The 18,587-nt window shown below is 33.6% G+C and overlaps 1 protein-coding gene across 1 annotated transcript in view; it reads right to left on the bottom strand.

Annotated features, from left to right (window-relative positions):
- LOC131806681 (semaphorin-5A-like) overlaps positions 1-18,587 on the bottom strand; it is a 63,966-nt gene that overhangs the window by 7,383 nt on the left and 37,996 nt on the right. Inside the window, exons 4-6 of the mRNA XM_059131222.1 lie at positions 2,874-3,081; positions 2,300-2,473; positions 2,086-2,229 (exon numbers count right to left, since the gene is read on the bottom strand). Coding sequence (XP_058987205.1) covers positions 2,086-2,229; positions 2,300-2,473; positions 2,874-3,081 — 526 coding nt within the window. The remainder of the gene's footprint in view (positions 1-2,085; positions 2,230-2,299; positions 2,474-2,873; positions 3,082-18,587) is intronic.

Here is an 18,587-nt window from a genome sequence, read left to right as displayed (position 1 = left end):
ATGGTCCTCTGAACGTGGATTTTTTAAAAATGTGTTGATGGCCCTCTGGAGGTGGTTTTTAAATATTTTATGGCCCTCTGTACTTGGATTTTTTAAAAATATTTTATGGTCCTCTGGACGTGGATTTTTCATTTTTTTTAATATTGACGTGGAAGTTTTAATATTCTATGACTCTCGAGACGTCGAATTTTTAAATATTTTCTTCATTGACCACTAGGTGAGGACTTTTTTATGTATTTCATGGCTCACAGATCCGGGTTAAAAAATCTTTAAAAGTGAGTTTAAAAAGGGATTTCTAGAACCTCTTGACGCGTGTTTTTGGGAGGATTTCAGGAATCAATAGATGTGCATTTTTGGGAGAACTTCAATTTCTAGACGTGGATATTTGAGAGAATATTGAGACCGATAGATATGAATTTTTAATGAGGATTTAAAGCATCGCTAAGGTTTGTATGATTTTTAAGAGGATATGATGACGAGACGATTTCAATGATACATTTGTATAAATATAATCCAACCTCCGAACTATGTATTTTTAATTTTTTTGGAGGCCAATTTAACTTCCGACCTCAGACAAAATTTTGCATTGTCCTTCCAATCTTCAAACGGGAATTTTTGACACTTATTCTTCACAGGTCCATGCCACGTCCAAGTGTGAATTTTTTTAAACGAACAAAGAGGCTTCTATTGTTTAAAAGACTAAAGAGGCCTGCAACCTTGCATTTTTAAAGGACCATTTAAAGCATATCTAGAGGTGGATTTCAACGACCTCTACATGTCGATTTGAAAAAAAGTTTAAGACTAGACTCTTTAAGGATCTTAACTAACTCTCGGTGTGAGCATTTAAGAGGATTTTAAAGGTTCCTTGAAGTGAATTTTTATGGTAACTTCAAGAATCTCAAGATTTGAATATTCAAGAGAATTTCAAGCCCTTTTAGACATGGAGTTTTAAGATGTTTTCATAGACCTCTAGACGTGGATTTTTAAGAAGAGCTCAATGACCTTTCATATGGATTTTAAAGAGGATTTTATGGACCTTTGATGAAAAATTTTAAGGACATATCAAGAGCCCCTAGACATGGATTTTTAAATTGATTTTAATGTCCTCTAGACGTGGTTTTAAGTGTATTTTAAGGACATCTAGAAATGAGTTCTTAGACGTTTAAAACATAGCATTTGGACGAGAGTTTAAAGAGGATTTTAAAGACCTCTATACGTGAGTTCTTGAAAGTTTTAGACGTGGAATTAAGACGAAGATTTTTAGGAGGATTTCAAGGACCTTTCGACGTGTAGTGTATGTAAATAAAGGCCCTTAGATGTGAATTTAAACGTTGATTTCAAGGACCTCTTGACTTAAATTTTTAAGACAATATCAACGACCTCTAGACGTGAATTCTGAGGAAGTTTTCAAGATCACTTGCACCTTTTTTTTTGAATGGTATTTCTGGGACATCTGGGCGTGAAAATTTAACAGGGTTTAAGGGTCCTCTTGATTTGGATCTTTAGAAGAATTTTTTTATGAGCATTTCAATGGGCATTAATTGCGTCCTATGAATTTTGGACGTGTATTGTAAGGGATAAGGTCTCTAGATATGAATTTACTCATGGAGTTCAAGGACCTCTTGACTTGGATTTTTAAGTAAATATTATCGACTTCTAGACATGAATTTCGAAGAGGTATTCAAGAACCCTACACCTGATTTTAGGAGTTATTTCTGGGACATTTAGGCGAGGAATTATATAATCCATTGACGTGGATTTTTTAGAGTATTTTAAGGATCTCTACACATGGATTTTGTCAAACATTTCAGCACCCTCTAAATGTGTGTGTTTTTTTTTTAAGAATATCAAAGACTGCTAGATGTGGATATTAATTTCAAGAACCACTTTTTGTCGATTTTAAACCTTAGATTTTTTAAGAGAATTTCACTATATAAGACCATAAAAAGCGCCATTAACCTGAATATATTTCAAGTTTTTTTCCAGGCTTCCTGAAAGAGTCTTCTATGGCTTGCTAAACCTGGGTTGTTTCAATGTCCTGACAGGGTTTTTTGTCTTTTTTTTTTTTTGTAAATATTTCCTTACCTTTCCACAATTGATGTACTCCATTGCCGGTTCTCGGAACAGAAAATACACAAAATCTCCGGCCTCAAAACTGCCCACGAACTGGGGATTATTTAGCCAATTGTTGTTGTACTGTTTGGTGCGTATCACCTTGTTGTAGTTGGGCTATATAAAAAAAGAAACAAATTTTAATTTCTGGACACCAGACATGCCATTCACCATTTGTAACACCTACCGCATTCGGCAGTACCTCAGATTTTAAAATGGCGCCATCGCCACCCGAAAAATCTGTGGCAGTGCCCACAAACATTTTTCCATTGTCTGTCATGAGACTTGTGATGTTTGATTTCGGATTGAAGGGGCATTTTCCCACACCGTTGTCATAACCGGTGACCGTTAGATTTTCCATCTGCAAGGAGAGGGAGAAGAGACATTTTAAGAATAGGAATTGTGGTCCAAAACAAAGAAATCACAGATTTTAAAATTTTGTGTCGTTGTCTTATTTGGATTGTTGGTTGGTCGGATTGGTGTTCGTTGGTCGGTTGTTAGTTGGCGAAACAAGTTGTTTTTAATTGCAAAATCTTTGTCTAGTTATGCCAACAGCCAACACCAAGCGTCAGTCAAGTCAGTCCATGGATGGGTGGATGGACAGACAGGCGACCGACCAAGCGAACGTTTGGAATAAATCGATCTAACATTAGTTTAGTCGTTCGCTCGTTCACTCGCTCGCTCGCCTGTTCGTCCAACACAACTCAACAACTTGCTCCATGTTGTGAAAGATTGTTGTCCGTTTTGTTGCTCTGACTTACCTGGCGCCATGTACAATTCGGATAGAAAGCACTCGTCCCACACGCGTACAACAGATTCCCACCGTACGGCTGCAGTACGCGCACATAGTTGCGACACACTTGCTCCGATTGGCCTTTTGCCTGGCACATGGAAATCTGGGTTGGCGTCGCACCCCAGTCGGCCCGCTCCAGCACTTCCAAATCGAAGGACATGCGATACAAGGTATCTCTGTAATGGGCGTAAAATAATAAATTAGAAACTATTTATTAAAAAAACAGCGAACTAAATTCTTTATGTGTTAATAACTAAGTCGAGAAATCTTTGGAGATAATGTGAATTTATTAAAATGTAAACTGGAATTATTAAAAACGATGACTGGTGGGAAATTAAAAAAAAATAATAATAATAAAATTATTATCTATAAAAATTAGAACCGGAGGCGTTCTAAAGAGGTGGTGGCCATAGCGCGGTGATGACAAGCTTTAAAAATTAATGTTTTTTTAATTTTATATCAACAGACCAAAAATATTAAATAAATATATTTTTAGGAGGTCTATGCAACCATCGATTGTGGATTTTTTAAACTAATTTTAAGACTTTTCTTGTATTTTTGTATGATTCATATATCCCACTTCCAAACAAGGGATTTTTTTTTGAAGTCGAATTCAACCTCCGAACATGCAAATTTGTCAGTCGACTTCAAATCCGTTTCAACTTAAGGGTTCTGCCAACCTCCAAGGGTGAATTCTTGAGACAAATTTTCTGCTGGATCATCCACGACCAAGTGTAGATTTTTTAAAGGAGCCTCCTGACGTCGAATTCTTAAAAGACAAAAGAGACCACCAAGCCCTAATTTCATAAAGTACCATAGAGGTTTCCAAGCCTTGATTTTTTAAGGACCAAAAAGGCAACCAGGATTGAATTTCTCTAAAGATCAAAGAGGCCTCCAGCATTGAATTTATCAAAGACCAAAGAGGCCTTAAAGCGTGTATTTAATGAGGACCAACGAGGCCTCCAAACTTTGATTTTTTAAAGGACCAAAGGGGCCCCCAGGCTTGCATTTTTTAAAGCATCAAAGTTTTATAAGGATCAAAGAGTCCTCCAAGTTGGATTTTTTAAAGGACCAAAGAGTTCTAGAAAGCTGGATTTTTTAAATTTCTCTAAAGATCAAAGAGGCCTTCTTGCGTAGATTTTTTTAAGGACTAAAGAGACCTCCAACAGGGTATTTAAATTGGACCAAAGAGCCTCCAAGCGTGGATTTTTTAAAGGATCAAAGGAGCCTCTAGGATTAAATTTCTCTAAAGATCAAAGAGGCCCTCCTGCGTAGATTTCTTTAAGGACCAAAGAGGAATCCATGCTTAAATTTTTTAAAGGAACAAAGAGACCTTCAAGTGCGGATTTTTAATGAAATAAAGAGACCTCAAACCTGGATTTTTTTAAAGACCAAAGACCCTCAAGATTTGATTTTTTTAAAGAACAAAAAAGGCCTCCAAACCTGAATTTTTAAGGATCAAAAAGACCTCCAAAGTGACCTCCGAGCGCTGATTTTTTAAAGGACCATAGATACCTCCAAGCTTGGATTTTTTTAAAGGACTAAATATTCATCCAAGCTTTGATTTTTTAAAGGACCAAAGAGGCCTCGAATCCTTAATTCATTTTTTCACAGAGTCCTCAAATATAGATTTTTTAAAAGACCAAGAATGGATTTTTTGACATATTTTTACAAGGATTTATAACACCTTTCTTGCGTGGACTTCTTAACAAAATTTAGAAGGACGAACGTGGTCTTCAAACATAGATTTTTTAACAAGTTTTTACAAGAACCAAAGAGGCCTCGAATCAAAGATCTTGATTTTTAGAAGACCGCAAACGCATTGAGTGCGGATCTAATGGATCACAAGGGCTTCCCAGCGTGTGGTCTCTAACATTTTCATATGGGCAACTTAGGCCTCCTATCGTGACTTTTTAAAGGACCACTGAGCCTTCAACCCGGAATCAAGATTTTGAAAAAATGTCTCAGAAATATTTGCAAAAGGACCATTTATTATATTTCCAAAGGACCAATCAGACCTTCGAGACTGAAAAAACGGAAAAGTATACTCAAGTCTGGATTTTTCACAAATATTTTAGAAGGATCAATCAGATCTCCAAAATTTAATTTATAAGAATGTCTTAAAGGGACCTCGAATTTGAAACAAATTATATTTTATCTACGATCTTCGAACCTCACAATGACCATTCTATTACCTATCATTCCAAATAATAAAGAACCGAAGAACTCCTCAAATCTCAACTCAACACCTCTACAAATTCTTCTCACCGCAATGCAGTTACACCCAAGCAAAAAAAGTTCGTTCATTGAACTGCAAGGTAAACAGGTACATTAAACGCCCATCAAAACGCCGAGAATCAAATAAAATTGTTAGGCGAAACACAGCTCCAAAATAAAGACAACAAAACATATGTACATAACTCACTCTAACACACATACAGCATAGTTCGTGAGCGATCAGTTTAGAAGCTAACAAATTGTGGTAGGACAAAGCAAAAAAAAAAAAAAAAAGAGATTTTTTTCTATTACAACAAACCGAAAAAAACACTCATGAATGCAAAAAAGCAGTAAAATAAAATTGGTAGAGATACATGAAAAACAATTTTTCATAAAACCCACAATGGCATCAGACGGGGAAAAAAGCCATTGACTTACAGCAATCAATGGAAAAAGTTTACAAGGGGACAGTGGCTCAAAAAAAAAAAAAATAAATAAAATAAAATAAAATAAAAAAATGGCCAAAGAAAATTTCTTTAAGGTAGAAAGAAATTGAGGTTTTTTTTAATAAAAACAAGTAGAAAACCTGTAAGTTCGGTCGGACCGAACTTTGAATGCCCTCCACCATTTGGAACGAATTTGGCAATTTTTTTACGAAAACGTGGACCTGCAAAGACAATTTTCTGTCTCAGGCTGTAGTATCTATTACGAACTTCAAATAACAAATTTGAAAGAATTCCGGTGAACAATGTCGCTAATATCATCAAAATACCGAATATCGGGAGCTAACGTTATATGGGGGCAATACGAAGACGTGGACCTGCACAGACAATTTTCTGTCTTAGGCTGTAGTATCTACTACGAAATTCAAATACCAAATTTCAATTCCGGTGAATAATGTCGCTAAAATCATCAAAATGCCGAATATAGGGAGGTAGCGTTATATGGGGGCTATACGAAGACGTGAACCGGCACAGACAATTTTCTGTCTTAGGCTGTAGTATTCATTGCGAACTTCAAATACCAAATTTGAAACAATTCCGGTGAATAATGTCGTTAAAATCATCAAAATACCGAATATCGGAAGCTACCGTTATATGGGGGCTATATGAAGACGTGGATCTGCACAGACAATTTCCTATCTCAGGCTGTAGTATCCCTTACGAACTTCAAATACAAAATTTGAAATAGTTCCGGTGAATAATGTCGATAAAATCATCAAAATGCCGAATATCGGGGGGTACAAAGGGGGCTATACAAAGACGTGGACCTGTACAGACAATTTTCTGTCATAGGCTGTAGTATTTATTACGAACTTCAAATAGCAAATTTGAAACAATTCCGGTAAATAATATCGCTAAAATCATAAAAATACCGAATATCGGGAGGTAACGTTATATGGGGGCTATATGAAAACGTGGACCTACATGACCCATTTTCAATATCAAAAGTCCTGCAGTCATAATATATATTTGAGTAAAATTTTATCAACCTACTTCATTTCGTTCGGAAGCTAGAGTGATTTCCACAGACGAAGGGACATCGCTAAATCGACATAGAATTTTATGCCGATCAAGAATATATATATACTTTGTGGGGTCTAAAATGTATATTTCGAGGTGTTACAAACGGTATGAAAAACTTAATATACCCTCCATAATATGGTGGAGGGTATAAAAAATGATATCCAACCAGTTCCGAGAAAATGCTCCAAATACCTTATCGTGTATATTTCTTGTCACCACTGTCTCGAGTGTCATTTCAATGTAAATCCACCATAGATCGGTGCGAGCAACAGCCAGTCAACCGGTCAGATATGCCCACATATTCAAAACAAGTGATTGTGTCAAGATAATGAAATACTCTCATGATCTCCAAAGTATCGGTTTGGCCAGTAAAATTCTAATGAAATCACTGCTAGTAGATGGCCAGAGAACATGTGTGAGTGTGTGTGTCTTTGTCCGTGTGTGTGTGTGTTTTGTGGCAAGTAGCAGCCGTTGCACCACAAAGTCACCACCACATTCAATCAATGGCAAAATATGTACGCCCAAAATATTGCCAACCAAATAAACGCCCATATGGACCAGTCAACCTGATCTGGCCAGGCTGTCTTGGTCCGTCGTTCCAACACCGTTTGATATCACAATGTTTTCATTACGGTTCGGAAGGCAGGAATTGTTAAATTCAGTTAAGAGAATTGTTTATTTGGCGGATTTTAGAGTTAAGATTGATTTGAGTTGAATTTTTACCATAACAAATAGCCAAAAGGCACGCGCTTCAAAGCGTAACTGTTTTAATTTCAATTTTTTGTTTTGGCAAATTTTGCTGCTCCACTTTGTCTTGGTTCTGAGAGGCTAGCCGCATGCGCATTGTTTCAAAGAAAAACACCGCCAATGCAGACATATGTCAATATTTATTGCACTTTTCATCAATTTTGTTGTTTAATTTCCTTTCAGCAAGATTCGTGTGGCGTTTCGAATTGTGTTCGGACCAGGGACGTGGGAAAATTGAAATTTCAAAGGGGCACAGCAAAATTTGTTAAATTTATATGACATTCATACAAAAACTTAATTTTTAGGGGGTTATAAGGTCCCTCCCCCTTTGGAACCACGCCCCATGTCCGGGCCAGGGACGTGGGAAAATTGAAATTTCAAAGGGGGGTCCCCAGCAAAATTTGTTAAATTTATATGACAGTCATACAAAAACTGAGTTTTTAAGGGGTTATAAGGTCCCTCTCTCCCTCTCCCCCTCTAGAGCCACGTCCCATGTTCCCCACCTCTTCTGTTCTTTACACACACTTCTAGCTGCTATTCTCGCTCGCTTTACATTTCAATTGCAAATCATTTGCCTAAATACCATAAAAACACACATTTAAATGATCTGCATAGGTGAGCGAGCATGACTGTCACTCTGTTCGGTGCAACATGTTCATCTGTTTGAGCATTTCATGTAAACACTTGCACCATGACCTATTTTTTATGTCGAACAAGTTTTTTATTTTTTGTTTTAAATGGTTTGTCAAAAAATTAAAACGTAACAAGTGTTTCGATACTCTTCTCCCCCTCTCCATCTTTGATCGTGAAGTCAGAGGATGGTGGCGTTATGATGTCAATTGGCAAGCTTATGTGGCGAACTGCCTTGGAAAAGCCCATGTTATGGGCTACCGCAAATCAATTCCATTATGCAGCCTGACTAAAATTGCGTGTGAGCTTTTTGTCGCATAATAGTGTTGCTACACTGAGAGAAATTCGAGGTTCCTCCACGGATATTTTAGAAAAAGGCCTACAAAATGTGATTTTTTTTTTAAATATTTCAAAGCCTTCTAAACGTGGATTTTTTAAAATTATTTCAAGGCCTTCTAAACGTGGATTTTTTAAAAATATTTCAAGGCCTTCTAGACGTGGATTTTTTAAATATTTCCATGCCTTCTAGACGTATTTTTTTGAGACGTGGATTTTTTAAAAATATTTCAATGCCTTCTAGATGTAATTTTTTTAAGACGTGGATTTTTCAAAAATATTTCAAGGCCTTCTAGACGTGGATTTTTTAAATATTTCAAGGCCTTCTAGACGTGGATTTTTTAAATATTTCAAGGCCTTCTAGACGTGGATTTTTTAAATATTTCAAGGCCTTCTAGACGTGAATTTTTAAAATATTTCAAGGCCTTCTAGACGTAATTTTTTTAAAACGTGGATTTTTTAAAAATATTTCAAGGCATTCTAGACCTGGATTTTTTAAAACGTGGATTTTTTAAAAACATTTCAAGGCCTTCTAGACGTGGATTTTTAAAACGTGAATTTTTAAAAATATTTTAAGGCCTTCTAGACGTGGATTTTTTAAAACGTGGATTTTTTTAAAATATTTCAAGGCCTTCTAGACGTGGATTTTTTAAAACGTGGATTTTTTTAAAATATTTCAAGGCCTTCTAGACGTGGATTTTTTTAAAACGTGAATTTTTTAAAAAATATTTCAAGGCCTTCTAGACGTCGATTTTTTAAAAAATATTTCAAGGCCTTCTAGACGTCGATTTTTTAAAAAATATTTCAAGGCCTTCTTGACGTCGATTTTTTAAAAAATATTTCAAGGGCTTCTAGACGTGGATTTTTTTAAAAAGTGAATTTTAAAAAATATTTCAAGGCCTTCTAGACGTGGATTTTTTAAAACGTTGTTTTTTTAGAAATATTTCAAGGCCTTCCAGACGTGCATTTTTTAAATATTTCAAGGCCTTTGAGACTTGGATTTTTTAAAACGTGGATTTTCTTTTTAAATATTTCAAGGCCTTCTAGACTTAGATTTTTTAAAACGTGTTTTTTTTAAATATTTCAAGGCCTTATAGACTGGGATTTTTAAAAATTGGATTTTTTTTAAATGATTCAAGGTCACTAAAATTGGATTTTTTTAAATATTCCAAGGTTACCAAAATTGGATTTTTTAAAAATATTCCAAGGCTTTCTAAACATCGATTTTTTAAAAATAGTCCAAGGCCTTCTAAACGTGGATTTTTTTTAAATATTTCAAGGCCTTCTAGACGTGGATTTTTTAGAAATATTCCAAGGCCTTCTAAACGTGGATTTTTTTGAAAGGTGGTTATTCCAAAGAAGTGAAAATTTTTTGTATGGTTTTCATACGGATCTATAATAGGGATAAACGTTGATTTTTCGAAAGAAATTTCAAAAATATTCTTTAGGGCCCCGTTTACGTGGATTTTTCTAGAAAAGTTGAAGCCCTCCTCAAAGCCCAAATAACGTGTATTTTGGAAGAAAATATATCATGTCCACTTTAAAGCCTTCCAATCTTAGAATTTTTAAATAAGTTCAAGGTCTCTTAAAGAACTCATAAACTTGGATTTTTCAAGAAAACTTTCAGAGCCTCTATAAAGCCCCCTAAAAGTGATTTCAACACTTAACCAAAGCTTTCCCATTATCATCAAACCACCATCTTGTGCCTAGGCACTGTAAGTAATTTGCAGGAACAGTAGCAACAACTCCACGCCAAAAATTGTCTCCCCACTTGGCAACAGGTCATTTCGAAAACATTTTTTCCACAACAAGACAAAAGTAGCGGACACTTGTAACCAACTTTGTGCACATTACCCTCTTAACTGGAAACTGGTGCGCCTGCGCACTATCTTTTTTTTTTTCATTGGAAGTCAAATATTCGAGGAATTTTTTAAACAAGCATAACAACAAAACGGAGAAGCAGAGAAAATCAATTCAACAATTGTTAATATTTATTTTACAGACTACAAAAAAAAATTCCAATTCCTTACATAAATTCGCAACTAAATAAGATTTCAATGTTTGTCAATCACCCAATGGAGATTGTTGTTGTTGTCGCATGAACGAATGGAGGAAATTGAGTTTCGTTAAAAGAAAAAAAATACAAAACAAAAGAAAAAAAAAACAAACAAAAATAATCAATAAAATAAATAAAAAACGTAAAGAGAGAAAAAAACAGAAATAACTTCAAGTCATAGCTCAAGTGAAACATAATTGCCAAAAATTTCAGACTAAACCCCCCTGGCCGACCCTTCGCGCCATAGAGATAGAGACAAAAAAACATGTTTAAGCTGGGGTTTTTTCGCGCAGATTAAACATACCAAAACTATGCTAAGCCATGAAACACGCCACAATTTAAACAAGCCCAAGAGAAATGAGAAGTTCGAGATACAACAAAAAAACGTGTGAAAATATGACACTATACTTTAGTGAAATAAAAAATCGACAAACATTAACAAAATTGGCCGCGGGACAAAAAACTAAAAAAAAGTACCCTACAAGGTGATTGCTGGAATTTCATGTGAAGAGATTCTGAAATAGTCATATTGCCTTAAAAGATCAATTTTTTGCCCACGAATGCTGCTCAGAGTCTATAATATTCAAATTCGCATCCCTTTTTTATAATTCCTTGATTTGAAACTAAACTCCTCTAGAATGGCACTGCAGAGGTAAGGTGTAAAACAAGCCCCTTTTCTTTACTAAATTTTAATATAAGTCATATAAATGGGGAATCTGAGGAAGTAATATACATCGAAGAGAAATCAGGCTAAATTTAATATTTTTAGGATTCTTTTCTAGCGACTTAAAAATATAAGTATAAACGGCCCCAAAAGTCCTATAATTTTTCACTTTAGAGCCATGGTATCAAAGGGGAAAATATTGGGCATCAAATTTCACTAGGGGTCTGTGAAGAAATGAAATTAATATTTTTAATATCAGTCTGTAAAATACCGTTAGCAATTGAGAAATATATATAAAATAAACCATTTCTGAAAATTTGCATTTCTTATTTAAAAGGGTTTTTCGATGTGACCTGAAAATAATCCATAAAATGAAATTTTAGAGGAATGGTACCAATGGAAAAAATACTCTATATGAAATTTTACTATGAGTCTCCAAAGAAAATAAATCTATAAATTGAATATACATCAAGGAAAAGTCGTTTCAAATCTGTGTAAATAAAACCTGTAAATATTCAAGGAAAAATAGATATTTTTAAGAATGTTTCTAAAATAGGCCCTCTAATTACACTTATTTTTCATTTTCGACCCGTAGTGTCAATTGAAAAAATATTGTATATAAAATTTCACTATAAGTCACTGAAGAGGAGAAATCTGTAGGTTTAACATATATCAAGAAAAAATTCTCCTCAAAATGGCTATACAGCAGAAGAATGTATTTTTTTTGAAAAATTTAATTTTTTTTTTTTTGGTACTTTTTCAAAATAGACCCAAATTCGATATACTACCTCATTTTAATGGCATGGTGTTAAGAGAAAAAATGTTCAGCTTCGATATAGAACACCGAAGACAAGAAATCAGTTTATATTATATTTATTAGGGAAATATCTGCGCAAAATTAGGTTTTTACAGTTAAAAAATGTTGCTCGAAAAGTTATGGTCAAAATGGATACTTCTTCAAACTGACCCGAAATTAATGGTTAGGCTCCATTATATAGCAAAAGCGCTAAAAGTATAAAAATTCTATATTAAATTTTATTATAGGTCATCGTTCATAAGAAACCTGTAGGTATGAAGTATATTAGAGAAATCGTGGTAGAAATTTGGGTATATAGCACGAAATATTGTTATAGGTTATTATTTTTGGCTCATTTAATAGGGATCTCAACTAGTCCCTAAATTACGTTTAAAACTTAATTTTAGAATAAAACTTTCAGTGGGAAAAACATTCTTCCTCAAATTCTACTATAGCTAAACGATGTAAAGAAATCGCTAGATATAATATATATCATAGAAATATCGGTGCAAACTTGGCTATTTGTTATTAAATAACTTTTGCTTAAAAAGTTGCGACTAAAGTTGATACTTTCCCGAAATGACCGGAAATTTCCGATTAGATTTCATTGTAGGGCAAATGTGTCAAAGGCAAAAACATTCTACACCAAATATTAGTTCAAGACTCCGAACAGAAGAAATCTGTAAATATAATATATGTTAAACAAATCGTGGTGGCAATTCGAGAACATATAGCAAGAAATCGTTTTTTTAAGTTTTTAGTCCCAAATCGGGTTGGAATTTTTATTTTAGAGCAAAGCTGTCAACGGAAAAAGTATTCTTCGTCGAATTTCACTATATGTTACCGAAAAAAGGAAATCAGTAGATATGTTATATATCCGGAAAATATGAGTCCAAATTCGAGAATTTCAAATCAATGTGCTTGAAAAGTTGAGGACAAAGTTGATACTTCCCAGAAATTGCCAGGAATTTTTGATTGGACACCACTATAGGGCAAAAGTATCAAAGGCAAAAAAAATCTACACCAAATTTCAGGTGAAGACTCCAAACAAAAGAAATCTGTAGGAATAATATATATCAAAGATATCATGGTAGCAATTCGAGTATACATAGCAAGAAATCGCTCTGTGAAGTATTTCTACTTTAATTCATAGTCATCCGAACTGAGCCGAGCTGAGCTGAGTTTTCATTTTAGAACCAAACTGTCAATGAGAAATATGTTCTTCATCAAATTGTACTATAAGTTTCCCAACAGACTATATAATAGATACAATACGTAGCCAGAAAAAAAAGGGGGGGGGGGGCAAAATTACTACATTGCACAAGAAATTTTTTGGGTGATATTTTATATGGAGGGCTCACTGCTATACCGAACCAAGTCATGAAAAATAAAAAATGCCGAAACTAGTGCCAATGTCCCCGCATATGGCAACTCTGTTTACTCTGTAAAGCACAATGTCAAAAAGTGTTTCGTTCCAAAGATAACGTTAAAAAACCTAAGTCCACGACTGTCATTTTCGTTTTTATTCAAAGCAAAAATGAACCGAGTCAGTGTGTTTCACTTTGAATCAGCGTATATATAGATATCAGCAATGATTCAATGTCGATTTAGTGATGTCCATCCGTCTGTCTGTCCATCTGTGGAAATCACTTTAGCTTCCGAGGCGTTTGTAGTAGGTTAATAAAATTTACTCAGATGTGTGTTTGGTCTACAGGGCTTTTGGTATTGGAAATGATCGGTATTTTGATGACTTTAATGACATTATTCACCAATTTTTTTCATATTTCGTATTCGGTATTATGATGTTTTTGCGATATTATTTACCGGATTTTTTCAAGTTTCCTATTTGAAGGTCCACATTTTCGTATATACCCCCATATTACGATAACTCTCTATATTCGGTATTTTTATGATTTTTAAAAGTATTCTTTAATATCCAAATCCTTTCCAAATGGTAGAGGGTATTCAAAGCTCGGCCCGACCGAACTTACTGTTTTTTTATTTGATATACTTTTTCCTAATACACATTAAATATTAGTATGGGCACAATGACAAGAAAATCGTACATTATTCCATATTCATCTCATGTTTCTGGTTGAGAGAAATATTTAGATATAGCAAGTTGTAAAGAATCATCGACTTGTTTCGCAAGTTATGACAGATAAAGGCATTGAAAATTGTGACCCCTTGTGGGTGATGTACCGGAAGGGGTTCGCAGATATATTCCATCTTCACAACAAATATTGTGTTAGCGAAAATGTTTGTATGTGTGAAATCTAAAGGGAGTAGGATGATTATTTCGTTTTCTTTCTGTTTTGTTTTTCAAAATCTTGAACCCTGTGTGGGAAGGTACCAGAAGAAATGGTGCGATCTCTACCATCTTTATAACAGTTCTTGTGTTAAAGGAAATTTTGAAATGTATAGCTCGAGACTCACTGAATACAGAAGTGCCATCTGATGAGCACTATTTCTGTACTTTCGACATTCAAAAAGCATTGCCTTTTCCAAAGCTATCAACATCAGTTGCTTATTACAAGCGGAACATCAACTATATTTAGTCATAAAATGAACAATTTATTTATTTTTTTGACTTGGTTCGCTTTAGCTGTAAAACCTTCAAATTTTATTCAGAGTAATAACGAACCAAAGCAGGTTTTTTGTTTTTGAATATTTTTTTAGTAATATATTTAAATTATTTTTCTTTTAACTTTATATCATTAGTTAATTTTGAATATAGACATTTACATTTTCTTTTGGTAGACTAAAATATTGCTTCCAGAAATTAATTGCAGTACATTTACTTTACCTCTAAATATCTTGGAATTATGTTTTTATGACTTAGTTCGGTATAGCTGTGAGCCCTTCATATATTGTCAAACTAATCCCAAAACTTCTAATAAAACAACAAATTAGAGGAAAAGTGTCAATGAGAAAAATTTTCTTCGTCGAATTTTGTCATAAGTTTACAAACAGAAGAAAATCGGAAAATTGATATAATCTGGGAAAAGTGGCAGTCAATGACTATTTTAAATAAAGGAATATTTTTTGTGATTTTTCTTAAATTTTTCACTCATTTTCAAGATAAACCCAAAATTTTAAATTAAATCTCAATTAAGAGAAAGATTTTAAATGGGAAAAATATTCTACACTATATTTTAATACAAGTTCCGCTAAATATTCAAGTAAGAGGAAAAGTGTCAATGGGAAAAGTATTTTTCATCGAATTTCATTACGAGTCACCATATATATAGTCATATATCTAAGAAAAATCGGTGGTAATTTGACTATGTAAACCAGTAAATATTATATTTGTTTTTTTGTATATATTTAAGCAAACCCCAAAATTTCTAATAAAAGTACAATTGAGGGGGAAATTATTAATGAGAAAAATATTCTACATCAAATTTCACTATAAGTCATCTAACAACAAAAATCTGAAATGTTTCAAATTTGATATTTGAAGATCGTAATGGATACTACAGCCTATCCCAGAAAATTGTCTGTGTAGGTCCACGTTTTGGTATAGCCCCTGAGGTGCCACCCTATATTCCGTATTTTGATTATTTTTTAGCCATATTATCCACCGATTTCAAGTTTCGCATTTGAATATTGTAATGGCTTATAACAAAAGTTACCTATGCAAGCCCACGTCGTCGAATATAAGATTTTAAAAGAATTTTTAACGGTTTTTATTAAATTTTAATGTTTTTATCCTTTTTTTTTTCTTGAAAATTGGCAAATTTGTTCCAATTGGTGGAGGGAATTAAAAGTTCGACCCGGTTGAATTTACAGCTTTTTTATTTGTTTTTGTTTGTTTCCTTTTTAGAATTAAGTACTTTCAGGACTCTGAAGTCGATTTTTAATTTTGAAAAAACAAAATAAATAAATAACCAAAAAATAAATATGCTTTCGTGTAGTTCAATGTAAAAATTGAAATCAATACTAATTGGCAAGTCAATTGATCGAAACGAAAGTTATTTCCGTTTTCATTGATTGATTTATTTATTTATTTTTCTTCCTTTGGTACATTTTTTTTATCAAAAAAAATATTTTTTTATTGTTATTTGTTTAACAAATTGAACAGCAATTACAAAAAACGCAAGAAAGAAATTCACACACAAAAATCAAAAAAAGTCATGTTCTCCACCAAGCCACCAAAGCGTCGTAGACAGCCAATTACATACAATAAACATAAATAAAATATAAATCAATAAAATAAATATAACAAAAAAAAAAATCAAAGCAATCAATAATGACAACAACAAAAACAACAATTAAAATAACAACAAAACAATCACGAGACAACCAAGTTAATTAAACCGAGACTCAAATTGCCGCTATTTCCAATTTGGTGACAATGTGGAAGAGAGTGTGACGATATAAGGGTAATTAGAGGGGAGGACAAATATAGCGACATATATATTTAAAAAATATTATAATAATAACAATTATATAAACGGAAGCGTATGTTCATTTATAATAATTTTTAAATGTCATATTGTGAAACTAATGAGTTTTTTTTGCTTTGCAAAACAAAAAATCCAAATTTTGATTAATTATTCTTATTTTTTTTTTTGTGACAAGTAAGCCGGCAAATTTCGAACTATAATTGGGTTTGCCAGATAGGTGTCTGTTGCCTTAAAATGGATGATAATAGAAGACTTTGTGGTTCTGTTTAGAAAACTAAATTTAATCTGCTTTAAAAAATTGGATATATTAACCAATTCACACTGCTATTTCGTGGGTAAATATCGTTTCTACAGATTCCCCTTGTGAGGATTGATTTTCGTTTCTCAAAAAAAGTTGACTTTAAAGGAAATTTTAAATGAAAATATTTATATGATTCTGGCGCCTAAATGTGTGTACCAATTTTCTAACAAAACCTTCGACTTTAGATTCCCAAAAGCTGTGACTTCTAAGAAAATTTTAAATATTTTTTTTTATTTTTGGCGCCCAAATGTTTAGTGCATCAGTCTTTTGCAATAACTTCTGAAGATAAATATTATCCGATTTTACAGTTGATTTTATAATCAGCTTTGAAGCTTTTTTCAATTTTGAGTTTAATAATTCGGGCGGAAAAATTTGAGTAGTGTTTTTACTCGTGCAATTTCGAAGTATATCTAAGTCCCTCGAATGGAAATTAAAAAATAAAAATTTTTATTTAAAATGTTCTACAAAACATGCTAATGCCCCAAGATAAGGCAATTTAAAATTAATGATATCAAATTTGCCCTGTGTCTAGTCTTGGCGCCACTCGTAACACCCTTAGCCTTCAAAAATGTCAAGATAGCCAAGTTGTCAGTTCTTGATCTTAATTAATTCTGCCCCCGTCAATACCTACCCAGAAATGGATGACAGTTATGGTCTCGTTAAGATGTAAATTTCAAAAGCTCTCAAGAAACGTGACAAAGACAATAGATTAAATGACATGAAATGTCATTATTTTGTAATGACTTCCATAATTCATGCCAGCGATTGGCGATCGATTTCATTAAAAAGCAGCTAAAAATATCTAGACTCCGCGATAATTACGTGATTTTTCTAATTCAATACAAAAGAGTTGGAAATGAATGGAATATTAAATTTTTATTGATATGACAATAATTTCAAAATGTTTTTTTGCAAAAAAAAAAAAAAATAAAAAATAAAAATAAAAAAAAACACGACAACAACAATAATTAACATATTTTATGGGACAATGGTTGTGCTGCTGGTGATGGTGGAACAATCAGCATTGCAAATCTCTTAACCTTAGCAAATGGGTTGGAGGTGGTGGCAAACAATATGCATTGTCTCAAGTTATTAGAAAAAAAGGTTTTAAAAAAAATAATAAAAAATTATTATTATTTTTGAAAAAAGTACTCAATTTTTATTACACAAAAGTTTTTTTTTGCGGATTTTATTAAAATGTATTTACAAAAGTTCCAAATCCGTCGACAATTGCCCGCTATTGATTTTTGGCTGTTAGGAGGTGGACCCATGGGTGTTTGATTGCCACTCATGCAAAAATTACGGCCACATCCAAAATTGCCAGACTTAGATTTTACTTGCATATGCTTGAGGATTACTGGCAAGCGTGGGCGTTTTGCTTAAGCGCCTTTATGGCGTCGCCAGCTAGCCAGCCAACCAGCCAGTCATCCAAACCAAGCCAAGTGATCATTAAAATCGGTTTCGTCAAGTCAAAAGACACTTAACTATCATTTAAATCGCCAGGTTGTTTAGATTTAACTTGTTATTGTGAGATTGTTGTGATTGAACGCCAATTGTAACCGCCATGTAACAACAAGTCAGACATCCAACCGACCAACAACTACTCGCTTCCAACCACTCTTGTCTGCCCCATACAAGATTGATGGACACAACTGTGTGGCGTCAGACAAAATTGTTTCAAGTACCCAAAGCACGGTTCGACGAGATTACATGAAGGCTCCATAACCGTATCGAACGGGCCAAGAAACCCACGTAAAATAATTTGAAATGTTCCAGTAACCAGATTACAGGTTGAATAATTAACAATCACAACAAGAACAATGTAAGAAAAAACAACAAACTTTAAGGGGAAGTTGTTGGACAAGAACAAAAAAAAACATGGACTAATTTTTTATGGAAGAAAAATTCCGAACCTGCAGGACTAATTTTAAATATTAAAAATTCACGTTCTATAGGGACTAATTATTTTCTAGAAAACAGTTCTCTATGAAAGAAGCAAT

The sequence above is a fragment of the Musca domestica genome, unplaced genomic scaffold (genome assembly GCF_030504385.1).
Source record: "Musca domestica strain aabys unplaced genomic scaffold, Musca_domestica.polishedcontigs.V.1.1 83, whole genome shotgun sequence".
Lineage (NCBI taxonomy): Eukaryota > Metazoa > Arthropoda > Insecta > Diptera > Muscidae > Musca > Musca domestica.
Note: the sequence above shows the minus strand (reverse complement) of the source record. Positions and strands in the feature narration are given on the sequence as shown.